General features: G+C 40.4%; 1 protein-coding gene across 1 annotated transcript in view; it reads right to left on the bottom strand.

The window, feature by feature from the left end:
• zcchc2 (zinc finger, CCHC domain containing 2) overlaps nucleotides 1–17,670 on the bottom strand; it is a 38,134-nt gene extending 20,464 nt beyond the window's left edge. Inside the window, exons 1-4 of the mRNA XM_071895345.2 lie at nucleotides 16,667–17,670; nucleotides 5,850–5,970; nucleotides 4,284–4,354; nucleotides 481–552 (exon numbers count right to left, since the gene is read on the bottom strand). Coding sequence (XP_071751446.1) covers nucleotides 481–552; nucleotides 4,284–4,354; nucleotides 5,850–5,970; nucleotides 16,667–17,470 — 1,068 coding nt within the window. The 5' untranslated portion in view covers nucleotides 17,471–17,670. The remainder of the gene's footprint in view (nucleotides 1–480; nucleotides 553–4,283; nucleotides 4,355–5,849; nucleotides 5,971–16,666) is intronic.
• Nucleotides 17,671–19,361: the final 1,691 nt, after the last annotated feature.

Here is a 19,361-nt window from a genome sequence, read left to right as displayed (position 1 = left end):
ATAGCTTTGAACATAAAGAATTTGGCTACAAATATAGTTTTAACCTGACAATCTGGCCTCAAATGTAGCTTCAGTCTGACAATCTAGCCTTGAATCTAGCTTTAGCTACATTCAGTCATTAAATATCCTGCTTTGATCCACCACCTCCAGAGGTAGCAAAGCCAAAGCTAGATTTCACCCCATATTCTGCCAGTTTCTGTTGCCAAAAAGCATTTTCAATAGTGTAAACAAGGTCTAAGTAGGATCTCAGGGAGAGAAAGGCAGTTTTATTTGATGGGAGGGGTGCGGAGGGGCGGGAGTGTTCAAAAATCTGAAGGTTAGAAATTTAGATTTACTCCTCTTGGTGCAGCATGAGGTCACCATTAAAGATACTCTGTTTTCCAGGAGGTAAAAGTAATGGGAGTTCATTTCATGGGTAAATATGAGGCTAAATATGAGTCACTGCATTGCATGGGTGAAAACAAGAACAAGAGTGAGTACCTTGAGCAGGAAGTTCTCTAGTTCCAGGTGGGTTTTAGTCACACTGCTGGACGAAGAGTCTGACCACTTCACCTGAAACACAGCACAGGACATTCTCCATCACTACACAGACTACAATGGGGCACTAATTAGTTATGTATCCATGAAGAGGATAAGACCTCTTCAAGTACAATGACCGCCGAAGCAACACGAATGAACACAAGGTTGCATGGGTGGGAGGTCAACGCTCGGTGTTTAAGTAAGGTCATCACTGTCAGAGATGGCCACTGTTGTGCAAGATGATGCATGCCTGTTTATTTGATAAGGGGTGAGTACTGTGTGCGTGTGTGTGTGTGTATGTGTGTATCCGTGGTTTGGTCCAACACAAACAGATGGAGAGTGGGAGCGACTCGCTGTTGTCTGGCAAAGCTTTTACTCTCCCCTCTCCATCTGTCTTACTAAATTTTCCTTGAGTAAATGAGTGCAAAATATCCCTGCTAGTTACTGTGTGTGTGTGCTTGGGGAGTGTGTTCATTTTTGCAAGAATAATCCACCCTAAAACACTAACACTGTTAAACAATAATTTATACAATAATTAATATTTTCAACGTGGGCTTTATTTTCATAGTTTTTTACCATCATGCCAATAAATTCAGATAAAAAATTTTCAATTACTCCACTGTAGTTTGTAAGGAGCGCTGTTCTACAATACAATTTGAATGGACAAAGGGAAACTCAAACTGCCAAACCTGAAAAGCGATTCAAATGCCCTTTGAAAACAAACGCCCTTTGAACACAATAACACTCACTGCAGTTCCATGTCTTTTAATGGTTGTGATAGAACAATTATCACAAGACTTTTCAGTTATAATAGTTCATTTCATACTTTAGGGCATTGCTCACGCGCTCCCTTGTTTACTCTACTGGCTGCCGTTCTTCATGTGCGCATGATGGGGCGTGGCAGTGTTGTCTATAATCTAGAGTTCTTGAACTTTCTACTAAAATAACTAATCTAATATCGCAATATATTCAAGTTTCAGGCCATGGATAAACAGGCTATTGGATGTAGGCAGGTCCCACAGTTGTTTGAATGCTATTGTGTTGAAAAGGACATGTTTTGGGTGCTTTTGGGTTTGACTGAATTTCCCTTTGCCCCATTGGTTTGCATTGGCGAGCAGCGTTCCCTGCAAACAGAGGTAGGTAGCTCGACGATGAATTGATGCAATTGTGATCAGAATCGATTGGCATGATGGCAAAAACTAGGAAAGTAAGGCCCAGGTTGAAAAGAGCAAAAACAAAAAAAAAGCTACTGATGATGCAACTTGGGCCCATATTGTTGTTTGGTGGTGTATTTTTCTTATATTGGTGGCAGTGTGTAAAGTAGTGTTGTTGGTAGAAAAGGTGCAAATGACAGTGTAGTGGACTTGGGTCTGCTGAGTCTGGGTAAAGAGGGGGGTGTTTCTGGGACGCTGGAATACACTGTTGAGCCTTCTTGAGGTGTCGTGGGCCTAATTCAACGAAACATTGGTGAAGGAGGGTGCCCACTTGATAACCCCAATGATTTGCCCACACTCTCATTCACCCTGAAGCTAGAGTAGGTAGCTGGTGAATGTTGCTGCCTGTCTTATGGTGCTGATTTATGACGGTGTAGCCTGATGTTGTCTAAGGTGGTCATTTGCATGGTAGCATATCACTCTGTTAAACTCTGAATTGGGCCTCTGCATGAATGTTCACCTTGTATTATGGCACAATGGGATATTAACATCATATCCTGTGTGTTGATTGACATTCCTGTGGAGATACAAAGTGATGCCATGCCGACATATTTCCAGATTTCTTCCACTATCTCAATCAGTAAGACTCTCTTACACATTTTGGACAGGTTTTCTTTGATCTCCACGCGGTGAGTAGGTGCTGTAAAGCGTAGGTGTTTGTGTTGCACTCTAAGGCTATAGTCGGATACCCACGTCATTTTGAATATTTGAATAACTGTGCCCATCCCTAGCAGAGATGGTGCACTCTTATAGGTTCCTAGGAGTGCAGCTCAACAACAAACTGGACTGGTCGGACGGAGCGCCTCAGGCATTCCTTTGTGCCGGCAGCCATTGAACTGTTCAACACCATCGGCGACTCCTGTGCCAGTCAGCCGTGACCATCTCTCCCCCACGCAACCTGCACAATAACTTGGCCCCTGGACCCTAGCCCCTTAGACCCCCCTCCCCCTAACCGGCATTAATAACTTAAATCTCTTGACTATGTTGCACATGGATATTATACGTACCTCTGGACTATATCCTTGGACTTATCCAAATCTGGATATTTTATTTGTATTTATTTGCACTGTCACTTATATTTATGTACATTACCTTTTCCATATTATTGTATTTTATTACCTCTTTTTTATTGCCTTTCCTGTACTTGACTTCCTTGGCGTTGTTCCACTAACTGCTGCTGTGGCACCCGAATTTCCCCCAGGGGATCAATAAAGTGCAATCTTATCTTATCTTATCTTACAATGGATAGGAACCTCGTCTTCCATGGGGCTGCCAACATGTCAAAATTGCCTTGTGCAGCTTTAGATTAGGTTTCAACTCTCTTTACCAAAAAAATGTAACTACAGTGTCTACACAGACTGTATGTAGAATGTAATTTACAGTAATGCTTTGCAAACACCCCTAGTGTTGAGTTTCTTTCATTTTGTTAGCCACAATATTCTGTAATTAATAATCTAGCCATAATTCTTAGTAGTCCATTATCAAAATAATTGTTTGTTGCAGGCCTAAAGCCCAGCAAACTGGCCATCTCCCAAAGGCTGAGAGCACACACAAGCAAACACACACACACACAGACACACACACAGGAAGATGTCAGCAGAGCGGAAAGCAGCCAGCGGTATCCTGCCTGGTCCAGACTCAGCAACGACTCTGGCTCTGAGCCATGCACTCTCTCTCTCTCTCACACAAACACACACTTTAACACTATCCTCGATGCATTAGCACACACTCACACACGCAAACTACACACTTTCACCATCACGCACACACGCACGTCATTCTTACTCATGCTCTCTCTTTCACAGTTTATCTCTCTCTCTCTCTCTCCTGGGAATCCCAGGAAACACTCCAGCAGATGTTTATCCTCTGTTCCCACTGCCCGTTTCATCCAGACTGTGTGTGTGTATGTATGCGAGTGTGTGTGGTGCCCAGTAGCAAAGCTAAAGCTACACTAGACCCAACCGGACTGACCAGGGCTTAGTCTAAACACTGAACTAAAGCCTACACACAGAAACACACTCTCTCCCACTAGAAAACAATTCCAGCAGACTTCTTTACCAATTTAGGCCTCAGAATAGAGCTTTGTGTGTGTGTGTGTGTGTGTGTGTGTGTGTACTAGGGATGGGCATTTTAAGTAATTTCAATATTCGAGTACTCGCATTAAATTATTATAGAGTACTCGAGTACTCGCAAAAAAAACTGATGTAAGAATATGGTCCGAAATTAACACCCAAGTGAAAATGCGGGTAGGAGTCCGTGTCCGACTGGAAACACACAAGCGGAACCAAAGTTTGGCTAACGCTAAACAGTTAATTTCGTAGGCTATAGGCCTGTAAGAATATCTATTACTATCTAATGCTTTCACATTTATGTAAATTGGCCAACAACGGAAAACAAGTGCAATTTGAAATTCATTTATTAAACAACCAGGCTACCCTTGTCAGGCAGATCATCCCTCAATTTCACCGCGCTTTCCTCATACATCTTCTCCACTCTCGTAGCTGTTGGCTCAACAAACGCCATCAGCTCGCGGAAGTCTAGTGTACCTACCTCAAAGTTGTATTCCTTGTCTATCCTGGTCCGAGAGATGCCCCTGAGCACGATCCCCTCTATATGCACCGCTGCAAAAGAAGAGACCAACAGCACAGTTAGTACAAATTATAGCAGAATCCTTCAAAACAACCATCCAAGGAAAGCAAAAGTCGACAAATCCGTTCAATTTGCTTTTTGTAATCAATTTTTTTTATAACACAACACAAAAGGGAGCAAAGACAAGCCATCACATACAGAAAAAAGACTGTGCACCTCATCACACTGTTGTTCTGAAGTGGTCAGCAGGATATACATTTTGACCAATTTGCAAACATATTTGCTTTTTTTCAAAGTTAATATGGAAGTGGAAAATTCTTAAGGGGAAAACAAAACAATTATTATTATTCATAATTGCAGATGGCTCCTATAATCGCGATTACTTGATCATTCAATTAGTGCAGCAGTAGTGATCATCACAACCTGCAGAGGGGTAACATCCTAACTCTTCTCCAAATATGTATGTTCACACAAACTGAATCATATGAGAACCAAAAACAATACAGAAAATAAATAAAAAGACATGATATAAGACAAGACTCCCTTGTAGCAAATTAATCAGTCACAAAACATAACTGGAAACCTGAAGGACTTGGCTGAAGAGATATCTTTTGAACCCAAAACACCCTCCCTAGAGATTTAATAAACTTAATAATTAATGCTCAATATTCTTTAAGTTATTCTGTCTCATCTTCCCTCACTTGCCCTAGTTCTTACATACCAAAAACGGAAAAATGTAGCAACTCCACCACTACATGAAGATGACTAATAGGCTTAAGGCCATTGTATATAAGAAAGAAAGAACAGAAAAATGCACCTTGCATATAAAACATGTTTACATTTTAGTTTTACTGTAGACATTTGTGATGTGACTCATCTACTTGATCAAAAACCTTTTTCATGGACTTCTGCATGAAACATCACAACCCTCTCATACAATATATATGTAAATGTGCACATGTATGAGCACGTGCAGTAGGCAGTTTGATAATATAACAGTTTGACAATATAATCTCTTCAATAACCACTTCAATAAAATTGGCCATAAAGGAATAGTTGATCATAGTAAGGTGAAACAAAATAGCTGGCACAACCATAAACAAGTGGGCAAAAGTCTATCATAGTCCTAGGCTTGGGCTGCTATTGGATATTATCGAATATCGAATATTCGATATTATCGAATATCGCAATATTTTGTAAATATATTATATATATATATATATATATAGCGATATTTCCCGTAATATGGGATATCTGTCTTTTTTTCTGTCTAACTCTACTTTGATCGGTCCAATAAAGGCGAAAATGGCAAAAAAAGAAAAAGAAAAAGTAGTTTATTGCAGGTAATTGCATTCATTTTGCATCCAAGGTGTAAAATAGTCCCTGATTAGATGAAAACCAGCAGGGCTGTAAAGCAGTAGTTTAAACTCTGCTTTCAGATAAGTGCCATATGAATTGAGTTTCATTATTATAAGCAGAGATTATGGATATTTGATCATGTACAGTATGTGCATTGTGTCCACTCACCATCCCTCTGCGTGACCCGGCGGCTGGAGCGTCGGCTCTGGCCAGGAGGATGGGAGGCAGTGCATTCCCCCAGACCCAGACCTGGGGGGGGCAGGTAATCCGCCTTCTGGCCCTTCTGCTGCTGGAGGGCGACAAACACAAAGACAACATTAGCATATATTTTCCCTTTATTCAGTGCAGTTTTCTCAGTGTAGCAGCAGCTAGAAAGTATTGTTTTCACTCTTACTGTCTTATCTGTCTTATTGTGGTCCCTACTTACAAAATTCAAATAATAATTGATTACTACTTTATTATTTTGCACAGAATCTGTTCTTGTTTGTGGTCATCTGGTTTGTGGTAATCTGGTTTAAAACCAAAGTATCCATGATGATCCATTTTTAGGAACTAAAACATTGTTTTCAGGATTTTCCTCTCTAACGTTGGGCCGATCCGTTCTTTTCCACTTTGCTCATCTCTGTGTTTTTCCAAAGATGCTCTATGATGCTTTGCCTGCTTCTCTATCTTAACTTTCGTTTTGGTCTCATGGGGCACGTTGCGCATTCAAAGGTTGTGACTGGTCAGGCGTAATGGAAGCACTTAACCACACCAGGACTTTGGGGAATTTTTTCAATTCCCCTGAATTTGTACAAATGTAGATTTGTGCAAATAAAAAAATCTGGCAAATCGGACCATTTCATACATTCTTAAAGGGTTCTTTATAGCACCACATAAAGGTTATAAAGGGGTAATTCCGTGTCAAATCAACCAAATTTCAGGAACTTCGCCGGCTCGAACTTTTGATTTTGATAATTTTTCTCCTGGTGGAAGATATACATAAATGATGAAGAAAGCCCAAATATTAAACCTCACTGATCATTATTTACTGAGTTTCCCCCAATTTTGTAGAGTGAGGGTCAAAACGATAATTTTCGGCTATTATTTGTAGCAAGTTTAGGGGTCTAAAAGCGACACTGAGAAAGGTAGCAGCTCCACTATTTTTCTTTTACAGAGAGGCTTGTAGGTAGACTACAAGATTCTGGCAGTTTCAGCACTTGATTTTGTGATGTGATGAAGTGTTTTTTTAAGAGTTTAAATGCTAATCACTCCAAATCTATCAAAGATACCTCAATATCCTTTTACTTCCTGGTTTAAAATAAAAATATCTTGGTGTCTATGCATTTGCAAGGACCTGGCAGTTATTCTCTGAGATAATGACCTGTGAATATAGCTCCAGAATTAAGTAGTCATTAAGTAGTGCTTGTTTTTTGTCACATTTGCCGTAATTTTTTTTAATGAAGGAAAAAGATACATTTCCAATTTTTATATTATTCTTTACTTCAGAACCTCTTCTTTATGGACACAAAAGACTGGCTTCCTACCATGTGTCACACAGTTGGTTTTTGACATGTCCAATTTGACAATTTCATTCTGGAGTCATATTCACAGGCCATTATCTCAGAGAATAAACCACCCAGGTCCTTGCAAATGCATAGACACCAAGATATTTTTATTTTAAACCAGAAAGTAAAAGGATATTGAGGTATCTTTGATAGATTTGGATTAACATTTAAACTCTTAAAAAAACACTTGTGATGTTTTTTTTTTTTTCATTTTTCAGCTACTGCCATAGGCACACATCACAAAATCAAGTGCTGAAACTGCCAGAATCTAGTAGTCTACCTACAAGTCTCTCTGTAAAAGAAAAATAGTGGAGCTGCTACCTTTCTCAGTGTCGGTTTTAGACCCCTAAACTTGCTCCAAATAATAGGCGAAAATTATTGTTTTGACCCTCACTCTACAAAATTGGGGGAAACTCAGTAAATAATGATCAGTGAGCTTTAATATTTGGGCTTTCTTTTCACCAGGAGAAAATTTATCAAAATCAAAAGTTCGAGCCGTCGAGCTCTGGTTGAGTTGACACGGAATGACCCAAAGTTTCTATAGAGCATGATGTTCTAAAGGGGTTCTTTAAAAACCCTGGTACAAACCTAAAGAGCAATTTACTGGTGCTATATAGAAGCCTTTTTGTTATATGCCCTTTGTTTCACAAAGAATTGAAGTAAGACAAGTGATTCGTGAAGAAAAATAATCAACTAAAATTCAAAGTGTCAAGACAAGTTTTAAGATCATATTTGTTGAATTGATTTTCATATTAACATAATCACTGTGAAATTAGTCGTGTTAGCACATTGGAATGCTAGCAGAAACCTGACATGGTTGACCTAATAACAAAATAAAATGAGTCGGGTCCAGTCTGCTAAGACCAAGTTCAGTGTGAAGTTATTTTTCTGTCAAGGCCAGTGAGCAGTTCTATTATTTTTAGCCTTTATTTATCGAGGGAAAGTCGACCAGAGCTCCATACTCTTTTCCATCAACACCCTGCATCACATTCATACACTTCTATTCATTCACACTGGGAGCTGCCCAGTACGACCACGGTCTTCTACTGTTGGTGTTACTCACTCACTTTCCCCAACCGCATTTTCCCAGCTGGTCCGAAGATTTGAACCGGTAACCTTCTGGTCGTGAGACTGTTTCTCTGACCTCTAAGCGACTGATTTTTATCAATTACCAATGTGTAATCGGCTTAATCAGCACATGTACTTGGAGCAGCAGCTGTAGAACAAAATCTACATGCCGAGAAAAGAGGTACAGTAGTCAAAAGGCCCTCATCTCCCTCTTAACCACTCTCTCAAACACACACATTTTCAAATTCTGGCAGGTGAGTGTGTGGTGGTCTCTCAAAACTACCGCTAAAACACACCATCAGCTAAACCCAAGCAGAGCATGCTGACAGCTATCACACAATGTGCAACATCTACCATTTATGCCGAATGAGACTTTTTAATAAACAGGTCTCATGATGTAGGCCAACACTAGCGATTTGACGTTCTAGTGACAATCAGCATCACTTTATTCACCAAGTTACAAATACAGAGGAATTGGCTTTGGTGATTTTGGTGCAGCGTGGCATACAGTATGGTGATAACCATAGAGGAGCTGTGGTCAGTTTCCAGTATTATACCTGGATTCTTGTATATAGTATACTTTATTATACAAGATACAAGTACCGATCCAAATGCTATTCAATTATAGTAGTCATTCATGGTGCCTTGTGTTGGTTTATTATAAAAAAAATAAAAGATACAGGAAGAAGTGCATCAATTGTTTATTTGTTCATTTGATGAAATTACGCACATTGTCTAACAATCCTCAATGAAGGAAAAATAAAGTGCACTAGCGCTTCTTAGGTGCTTGAGTGTTAGAGTTTGCATTATTGAAGTGAGCGAAACTACATCGACTTTAAAAACTCCACCTATTTCATGAGAAAAAGCACAGCTGTAAAGACTCTGGGACTTTGGGTTGCAATAAACGGTTTTCGGATTGTGATCCTGCATTTCTTTGTGTTGCAGCAAGGGGACAAAATTAATTCCATACCCTCTCTCCCTACTTCCAGCCTTCCTTCCTCTCTCACTCTTTGTCCCTCTGTCCATCTTTCTCTTTAGCAGGTTTGACACAGTCCAGAAACGTTGTGGCAGACTAAATACGGCAAGGGTGATTTTATTTGGGAGCAGTGTGAGTTACCAGGCCAGGCCCTGACTCACGAGGATGAGGTCAGCATCATGGGAGAGTCCTGCCGCCTGTTGCACCAGCTGAACATAATTTGATGGCAAGTTAATGGTGTTAAATCGACAATAAACATTACGTTGAAACTGGTAACTAATTGGATACTAAAGCTGTATTTAGTTACACCATTAGGAACCGCTAGCCACATTGTTGCAGACAGTGACGTTTTCACTTTCTGTTTCTAATAACACGCAAGCCAAAATAAATTTCCTCGTGTCCTAATTAATGGTAGCCTAAGGTAATGTTATCTAACTTGTACGAAGTAATAAGAGAAAAAGGATAAACCTAGCTAATGTAACATCACCAAGCGTCAACAAATAGGTATGTTAACTAATATAACATGTTAGGATAAATTGGTAATTTGTGTCCCAAACCCACTACAACCACAGATATAAATCTATACAACTAGATGTAACTAATACAGACCTCAAAAGTGGCATTGGTTTAACCATTAATTTCAACAGGTTAAAAGCTATGTAATCGGTGCAATTCACCCTATCACCACACCCAGTCAGTGTAAGTTTGAAGTTGTACTGTCCTTATGTCTATGTTGGAACTACTTCAGTTGGGGTAACCGTTAAAATTTTAGTACTGCGTAAACTTGGAATTAGTGAGAATTTATATTCAAACTACCTTTAACTGGGGCAACAGGCAGCTGGACATCATGAGAAGGTTGATCTGTGCAATGCCATGCTGGCAAGCTGGCCAGTTTGATGTGTGGATGCAGAGAGAGATGGAAGGTATTGTCCTCAAGCAACAACAGATGAGTTATGTCCTACTACTTATATTAACGTTGGTGCCATTTGACCTGGAGAGCAGAAGTACAATGGACCACTCCACCACTTATTCCCCTGAGGCCTGAAATGCCTCGTTTTTGTTGGTTACCATATGCAGATGAAAATAAAGAAAGTCTGATTTGATGGATTTTCATTGCAGGCCTCGAGGCAATAAACGTAAGTGTAGACTTTTGATATCTGCTGTAGAAAGAAGAATCAATAGGTAAAATGAATGGACAGAAAAGGCATTTTGATTCCTAATATAACCTTAAATAAACCACGGCATGTTAGTCTCCACTCGGCGCCAACTCTATTCTTGCTGAGTGCCATCTAAATGATAGAGTACTCTTTCAAAACCATAATCTTCAGTTTACCAGTAGCCGTACTGGAGGGATGCTCGCCAGGAGGCCAGTTAAATGACAAAGCAGGCATGCAGCAATCACTCTGCACAATCGCTGATTTACATATAATCACACTTTGAGCCCGTTATATTGAAACAAAACAGATTCATGAATTAAACATATTAATCTGCACCTATAAAGCGTGACTACGCTCTCAAATACCAAGAAGTTGTTTTAAAATATGAAATTATTGGACATTAACTATGGGGCCATTCCAACTATGGCTTTGGTATTGAATTAAGATATTACGATATATATTGAATTCAGAAATCTGTCAAGCCTTTGGTAGCCGCCAAGCTACACTTTAAAGGAAAAATCCAACTTAAAACACTTTAACACCCACTTTGTTGTTTGGTGGTCTATTCTTCTGTATTTTCTGGATAATTAGCCAAATGTCATGTCAAGATATTTCCAGCGCACCTACTATGGAATTTGATAGCAGAACATTTTTCAAACATCAGTCACCATTTTGCACCGATGTTCAACAATCATACAGGGGGAAATCAGTCGTAGAAGAGGCAGAGAACTCCAGGAATGCTCTGAACACATTTTACCTTTGCATACACTCCAAATTCAGGAACAGTAAACATTATTACAACATTAGCTGCCCTGGAAATCTGTAGTCACTTCTAGCATTCTGGTTTATTTCACAGCTCGTAAAAAGCAGGAAATTATTTCTTGAAAAGCAGGACCCTGGAAATAGTGAAGCAATATTACCTGTGTCTACTGATTTTTGGACTCGTTTTTTCAGCACAGGAGGAGTCAATCGCAATCGTTGAACTGTTGCATAGAATTATTTTGCTTTTGCTCAAAACATTAAACGATGGTTCAAAACCGGCATCTCAAATGAAGTTGATGCCTTCACAACTGTTGCAATAATTTTATTTCAAACGTGCGCTACAGTGTAACGATCTCAGAGACGCCTGAGTGTCTGTGTTTGATTTAAGATTATTGTGATTTATTTTAAAATCTTTTTGGAACCCAGGTTCAGGTGAAACCTCAGAGCTCAATGTTTTGTCCTCTGAATATAACACAAATTTAAGAAACTAAGAGAGAGTGTCATATGTTTGACTGGTTTCCAAGGCAACGTAACCCAAGGCAGGGACGCACCAACCAACCCACACAACTTGGAAATGTAGGGAAATTCTAAGCTCTAAAGCTAATCGTGCAGAACAAGTAGCCTAAATAGCCTACATTTATATAGTGAGCAGAGTGGCGCCTCTTCACTTGATCTGATGGAGCACACTAGTCAGGCAAACACTGCGCCCGTGTGTCTGTCCATCATAATGAAGCAATTCACAGCAATCAAACAGCAAGATGTCAAAACAACTCTACTGATCAGGTGCACGAGAGGGGGGAAAAAAGGGAGAAAAAAAGAATGCAAAAGCACAAATTAAAGGTATGCTACTGTGCCATGGATGAATACAATGTATATAAAATTACATTGTTGTTACTGTGCCATGGATGAAGACTATAACTTTTTATATACATTGTATTCATCCATGGCACAGTAACATGGATGAATACAATGTATATAAAAAGTTATAGTCTTCATATATCATGACTGTCAACAACAAAAGGTTAATGGCTTTGTTGCCACTATGTACAACACTGCTTAGGGCCCCCATAGAGCCCAGGACAGTTCTGTGGTCATCACATCTCATAGGTCCATCTTTCTCCAGCACCAACTTTACTTTGTAAATTGATATTACATTCTACCTTTCATATGCTGACCGGATTGTTTTCCGAGAGATAAATGCAGGGTTCCTGCACATTTCCCATTTCAAAATTCCAGACCTAAACTTCCAGACTCCGCAGATGATTTTTTTCCATGTAAGAACTACAACAAACATACCAGTTTACCTACGTTGAGGGCCAGAATTAATGTCATAGAAGAAAAGTACAGTAAAACATTTATTGAATGACCATGTTACTCAATAGCACAGAATTTACTGCATCATGTTTCAACTTCATAAGTGCATAGGGATAGAAATTTTGGTTGACTCTGAGCCCAATCAAACTTCCCATATTTAGAGAGCCAGCTCTCAAAAAGCTTGCGATTCCCATGGCCCAAAGTTAATTTCATGTTTGCCTGCATGCAACTTGCTAAACACCGTCGAGGTAAGTGAATGGTTTGTACCATCTCAGCCAACCAATCATAACTCTTTATCACAAAAATGTGAAAATGTTTTTTCTCCCATATAGCCTAATTAGAACACAAATCTGGGAATATACCATTTTCTACACGCTCACAACATAATCACAGTCTTCTTGTAATTTAGCCTACATACCATTTCAGACCTGCAAATTAAGATAATCATTTTCCATTCTTTTTATGACTTTCCAGACCTGCACAAGAACCCTGTAAATGACCGCACCATTACAACCATGCATAACCAGGCTTCTACAGCGCTACCATTTCAGTAACACATGCTCCTAAAAATGTAATCAATGCTACGTCCTTATTTTGAGAACCACTGCTCTGTCTGACAAGACCACAACCAACTAGTGGCATTGTGAGGCAGGGAAAGGATTGCAATCCCCAAAGCCAGAGAAGGGAATATCTTCCCCAGTTGTGTAAATAGAGTCTCTCTCACACACATGGTCCAGTTCTCAGGCATGCCACTATTTTTACTCATTTATTATCTTTTCTGAACACCAACAATATTTTTGAGAAATGCCAAATCAGGTTTTCGATCACTACATAGCACAGAGACAGCCCTCCTCAAAGTCACTGACCTTCTTTTAAGAACAGATGAAGGAGACAATTTGATTTTATTTCTTTTAGGCCTGAGTGCAGCATTTGACACTGTTAATCATTCAGTGTTATTTGACTGCCTGGAGCACTGGGTGGGTATCTCCAGCTCAGCACTCGGCATCAAATAGAACCTTTTCAGTTACAATAGGCAATTCCTCATCTTTTGCAGCAGACATCACTTGTGGCATCCCTCAGGGCCTAATTCTAGGCCCCATTATTTCCCCCCCCTCTATATACTCCCTCTTGGTAGTATCAGTTTCCTTCCATCGCTATGCAGACGATACCCAGATATACCTCTCATTACAACCGGGTGACCCAAACTCCACTCACACTCTTAAGAAGTGCCTCGCTGACATTAAGGTTGGACGTCTCAGAACATTTTACAACGGAATTACAGCAAATCTGAAATACTCTGGCTCTCCCGACTCCAGACATCTTGTTCTAAAGGATCCTGGTTGTCTGTCTTCCAACACAAAGCAGCGGCTAGAAACCTGGGAGTGACCACCTGTCAAAGCGACTTTTGAGGAACAGATAAAGACTACACAGGAGTCTTGCTTTCTACAATTGAGAAATCTATCTAAAACCAAGTAATTTTTATCCTTCTCAGATCTAGAGAAGGTCATCCATGCTTTTATCTTGTCTCGTTTAGACTACTGAAACTATTCCTGCCCAAGTCAAAAATCACTGTCTCATCTCCAGCTGGTTCAGAATGCAGCAGCTAGGATCTTAACTGGTACCAAACAAAGAAACCATAGCCTATATCCCCAATTATAGCATCTCTCCACTGGTTGCTGGTTAAATATAGACTTGATTTTAATATTTTACTGATCACGTTTACAGCTCAGCTAGGTCCGGCCCCTAGGTACAGCTCAGCCTGAGATCCTGAGGCAGGGCCCTCCTGCCTGTTCCTCAGTCTAAAGACTAAAGGCCCTGACACACCAAACCGACATCAAAGAACCAGCGGCGACGAAGGCCTGTTGCGTCGCCTCACATCGCCTGTGTCTGGTCCAAAAAGTTGCACTTGAACACACCGCAAAGACTACAGCCAACGGCCAACTAGCACGTACATTCTGCGCCTGCGTGAGGGGAAATAACTCTCCATACCAGCAGGTGGCGGTAGTCTGTATTTGTCATTCAAAAAGGGAAACCGGAAGACCTAGGACTGCGGATATACAAACCGTAAACAAAGCAGCGTTTGCTGCTTTGGCCATGTCGTTGTGAAAATATTCGCGTATTGGAATAGAGATGGAGAATGGAGAAGAGCCTTCTGTGTGTGCCCTCTTGACTTCGTCATTTGCTTGCTTTCGTCACTTCCGTTTCTCTTCTCGTGCCAATCAGAGTGATCTCTCTCACCGACAGGCTTCACCGCCGATTCAACACGCTCAATCGGCCGAAAAGCCGCCGACAGGGGTCTGACTAGTGCCAACGGTGTGGGACACACCACAAAAACTAGGGACACAGATGCTTACCAATGGCCCGACATTGGCCGACGTCGGCCTGGTGTGTCAGGGCCTTAAAGGTGACTGTGCTTTTCCCATCAGGGCTCCTAGACGGTGGAACGCCCTGCCTGAGGAACTTAGGCTTGCTGAGTCAGTATAGTCTTTTAAATGACTTCTTCAAACACACTTTTAAAGACTTGCCTTTAGGTAATAGTTTTTTTTTTATCCTGTTCACTTTTAATGTAGTGCTGTTTCTTATGCTTGTTTTTAATTTCTTCAATGTATTTATTTAGCTTCCTTTCAATGTTTGTTTCTATTGCTTATTTTCTGTTTCTTATGCTTGTTTGTAATTTCTTCAATGTATTTATTTAGCTTCCTTTCAATGTTTGTTTCTATTGCTTAAGCTTTTCGTTTTATCCCCCTCATTATGTGTGTTACTTTTGTTTTTATGTCCTCTTGTAAAGCACTTAGTAAACTCTACTTTTTAATAAGTGTTATATAAGTATTATTATTATTATTATTATTATTATTATTATTATTATTGTTAGAATTAAGGGCACCTCTTTCCTTTTTGTCAAAGGCTCTAATAGTATTCCCATGATGTCACATGCATTTCCTATCAGTATGGTACATGACCATATACACAGCTGTGGCAGTCATTTGATTATAATCACCTGTTAATTCATTACAATCACCTGTTAATTCATTACAATCACCTGTTATTTTCCTACCAAGATGGCAGTGTGGTAATGTAACAGAATACTATGAATAGCTTAATCTACTAATTTAGGCAAAAACTTGGTTGGCTAATAACCTAAACAGTTAAGATTATTTAAGCAAGCAAATTTTTTAATGACATATGGCTTTCACCTCTCTCTCTCTTTTTCTGCGTTAGTTTCAGTTCTGCTTTTAATTTCTTATCTGTCTGACATTATCTCTAGATTGTTTGTAAATAACTTGAGCTGAATTCCCTGCTAAATATGCTTACCTCAAGTTTTTAATGTCCTATTCACCATCTAGCATGGAGTGCCAAGTGTCAATTGGTTTACCAACCAAACACTACAGCAGCTGATTTTAATAATTATTCATTGAATTCACATGTGTGAATTCACATTGTATTGAATGTGTGTTAATCAATGTAATGAATTGCAGCAGTGTTTGGTTGGAGTGAAAACCTGCAGACTCTTGGGTCATGATGCACATGGTTAAGAACCACAGGTAAATCAGTACTTTGCAAAACACCTGCTGCAGCAGCTACAGCAAAGACCAGCTGGAATTCAGCATCTGGCTGTTTGGTAATTTGGTAATTGTCAGAGCAGGACTTGGCATTGTATCTGGATATGGCTTTGAAAGGGGCAACGCCTATCATCCAGTAGCCAGTTTGGCTTGAGGGCAAAATGAAGTACTTGAGCTAGCTACTACTTTTACATTGTAGGAGGCGTTTAGCGAGCTAGCTAACCAATGTATGTCGATATATGATCGATGGCACTGACAGATAGCTAGTTACATAACGGGACCCGTCCACGGAGTCACAGCAATATCCCATATACGTGAACCTGGCCAATGTGACCGGTTGGAACCAAGTCGCTAACTTTAGCTGTTAGCTTAGCAAGTTAGCCGGCTAGCTGTCTAGCTAACTAGCATAAGCTGCTCTGCCATGGAGGCCAAGGAAAGGACATTTCCTAATAGAGCCGACCACTTAGCATGGCAGCTAACTAGCCCACACTATGTTATAACGTTAGTAAGCTAAGCTAGAGAACTACCCCTTCCAGCATACAAGTTGGGCAACTTTTGAGCTAAATGGCACTAAAGTTAAACTCACTTGCTCAATCATTACCGTTATCTGGGCGTTTATTCTGAGCTGTATTTGCCGTCTTTCCTCCTCTATGGCAAGATCAATTTTGTCAAGCTGCCCTCGGACCATCTCCCGTTGGTGAAAAGGGAAAGCTGGGTGTAAGGAGGCCATGGTGAAAAGCAGCGCCAACTGCTCCAAGGGTCCTGTCGCTGCTTCGCTACTAGCAAGCCCGCAGTTCTGCTCCGACCTCCCGAATACGTTCCCGTCCTGACACGGTGGATGGGACGAGTGGTGGTGAGAAGGGTCCCTGAATGGAGGAAGGGAGTAGCCGTAATTTTTGTAGAACAAGGCGGGATCTACATGGCTCAGTATCCGAAAGAGTATCCCAGCACATTCCCTGCTGTCAGACCCGAGTAGGGACAGGCAGACTAGCAGTTTAGACCGAACCACAGGATCAATCACGTCCGTTAAAATCCCCAAATCGCTCGGACTATTTGCCCGAATCTCAAAGTCCCGTAGGACATGGAAGTCTTTCCTGGCGAGGTCCTCCAGGTAAGATCCCAAAAAGCGGAGCTCCAGGGGTTGGCACATATGTAGCAGCCCGCACATGAACTCGATCCGCTTAGCAGGGTTTAGATGCAGGCCGAACCACTCGAAAACGGTCTCCTTGTCCAACTGGGATGGATATACACGATGTCTCGGGGAGTCATCCAGTCTGTCGGACACCGATGAGGGAGAGACCGCCCTGGGAATATGCTGGAGCTCGGACTGTTCCAGAAAGTCGTCCTCGGCCGTTTCGTCGCCTCCTTCCTCGCCCGTTCTCATCGGCAGCTTCATTTTCAGCATTATCAGCGCGACGCGAAAGGCTTCAAGGTGTAAATTATGGACCAATATACATTATTGGCGATCTTAACCGTTTCGTAACGCGGAATAGAGTGAGGAACTACCGGTTTACAGTGTTTTAACAATAATAATCTTTGACGCGGCGACGGGACTGTAGTTTTTTCTTGCACTAGATGGGCACTTGGCTGTCCTGTCAATCATTCACAAACTCCTCCCACTGGACAGCGCCTTCCACTGGGTCCTAAACTCCACCTGCCATGTCAGTAGGACTTGCCACATGCTGACAAACAGCTGTGAGATGAGAATCTATGGGACTCCCAATTCATCAGTTTTTTTTCATAATTTAAGTGATGTAATTGATTTAATTGATTATGACATATGTTTTATATTTGTCTGTCTCTAGCGCTTTAGTTCTTCACAGGGATGTAGTGGATGGTAAAGTCACCTAAACTCAATAAACCCACCTTTTTATTTACCAAATGCAGTTGACCCACTGTTTCAGGCTGACATGAGTTTTTATCATGTAAATTCATAATACACATCATAGTAAGCTAATGTAAGTTATGTGATGATGGGGTCTTTAAATGAAAAAAGTGTATATATGTATACACTTTATATACACATATTAGGGCTGTGCATATATATATACAGTATATCAAATTATTTCCCTCAACTTAGAGATAATAACTTACTATCTTACTAACTTAATATCCAACTTGCAAGATACTACGGTATATGCAAGAAATGTGAAATATTCCAACATCAAACCCACTAGGGTCATCTTCCATATGAAACTGTGCTGTAATATTTCACGTTTCTTGCATATACGGTATCCTGCAAGTTGGATATTAAGTTGGTAAGATAGTAAGTTAGTATGTCTAAGTTGAGTGAAATAATTTGCTAGAAATCAATTGGGGGCAGAAAGGGCCTTTCACCACTTTCCTTTAGGCAACACTGTCCTCTGGAGGAGAAAGATGAGCACTGCAAATGAGAGAAACTAGAAGTGGGATGGGTAACTATGTGCCATGGAAGGAGTTCCAGTCCTCTGATTTACATGCCTTCAACCAGTGAAGAGGAACTAATCAGTCAAATGAGCTGCTGTAGAGTTTGGTTGGAAAGAAATCCTGTAAGGTGACATCAATAAACTGCCACAGCTGCACCCAGTCTGTGATGCTTTATACCAAACGATCCCAAAAGGATGAGAGAGGCAAAAGATCTAACGTTGGTGAGTCCAGCTTTCTCTGGACTGGTGCGCTCACTCACTGCTGTTTAGGAGACAGTTTGGATTTCACTCTGAACTTTGGATTCATCACTTTCTGTGTGGAGAAGATTTCCGACCAGTGACCATACCAACACCAGAATTTAATGTGGGCAAATAGGGTGAATCTACAGCATCTAAATCAGGTGCATAGGCATGCTTTGGTGAAGGCAGCCAATGGACAGCCACTTTTTTACAATGCCACCCAAAATTTCTGCTATGAGCTGCTATTAACCAATCAAAGACACAGATCCCGAAATTGTTGAACATTAATGTACCAGATGCAGAACTGTCCGTTTTTATGCAACATATGAATCACAAGTCAAGTCAATCTTGCAGCAAGGTTTAAAAGCATTTAAGACATTTTAAAACATAGAACAGATACAATTAAAATAAATAAATAAATAAATAAACATCAGCTCACAAATAAATCAAAGAATCCATACGTTCTTATTACTTTCTTATCACAATGAGTCACACTAAGGCTGCCAAACCAGATAACTATACACAAGGTTAAAACTGATTCAATACAACTCTTATAAAAAAGACACATCATGGCAGTGCTCACACTGACATGTAATTTTACGTAAAAAAAAGAAAAAAAAAAGATAGATATATATATATATATATATATAT

This window comes from Centroberyx gerrardi, chromosome 22 (assembly GCF_048128805.1).
Source record: "Centroberyx gerrardi isolate f3 chromosome 22, fCenGer3.hap1.cur.20231027, whole genome shotgun sequence".
Classification (NCBI taxonomy): Eukaryota; Metazoa; Chordata; class Actinopteri; order Beryciformes; family Berycidae; genus Centroberyx; species Centroberyx gerrardi.
The sequence above is the reverse complement of the archived record's forward strand: the minus strand, read 5'-3'. Positions and strand labels throughout refer to the sequence as shown.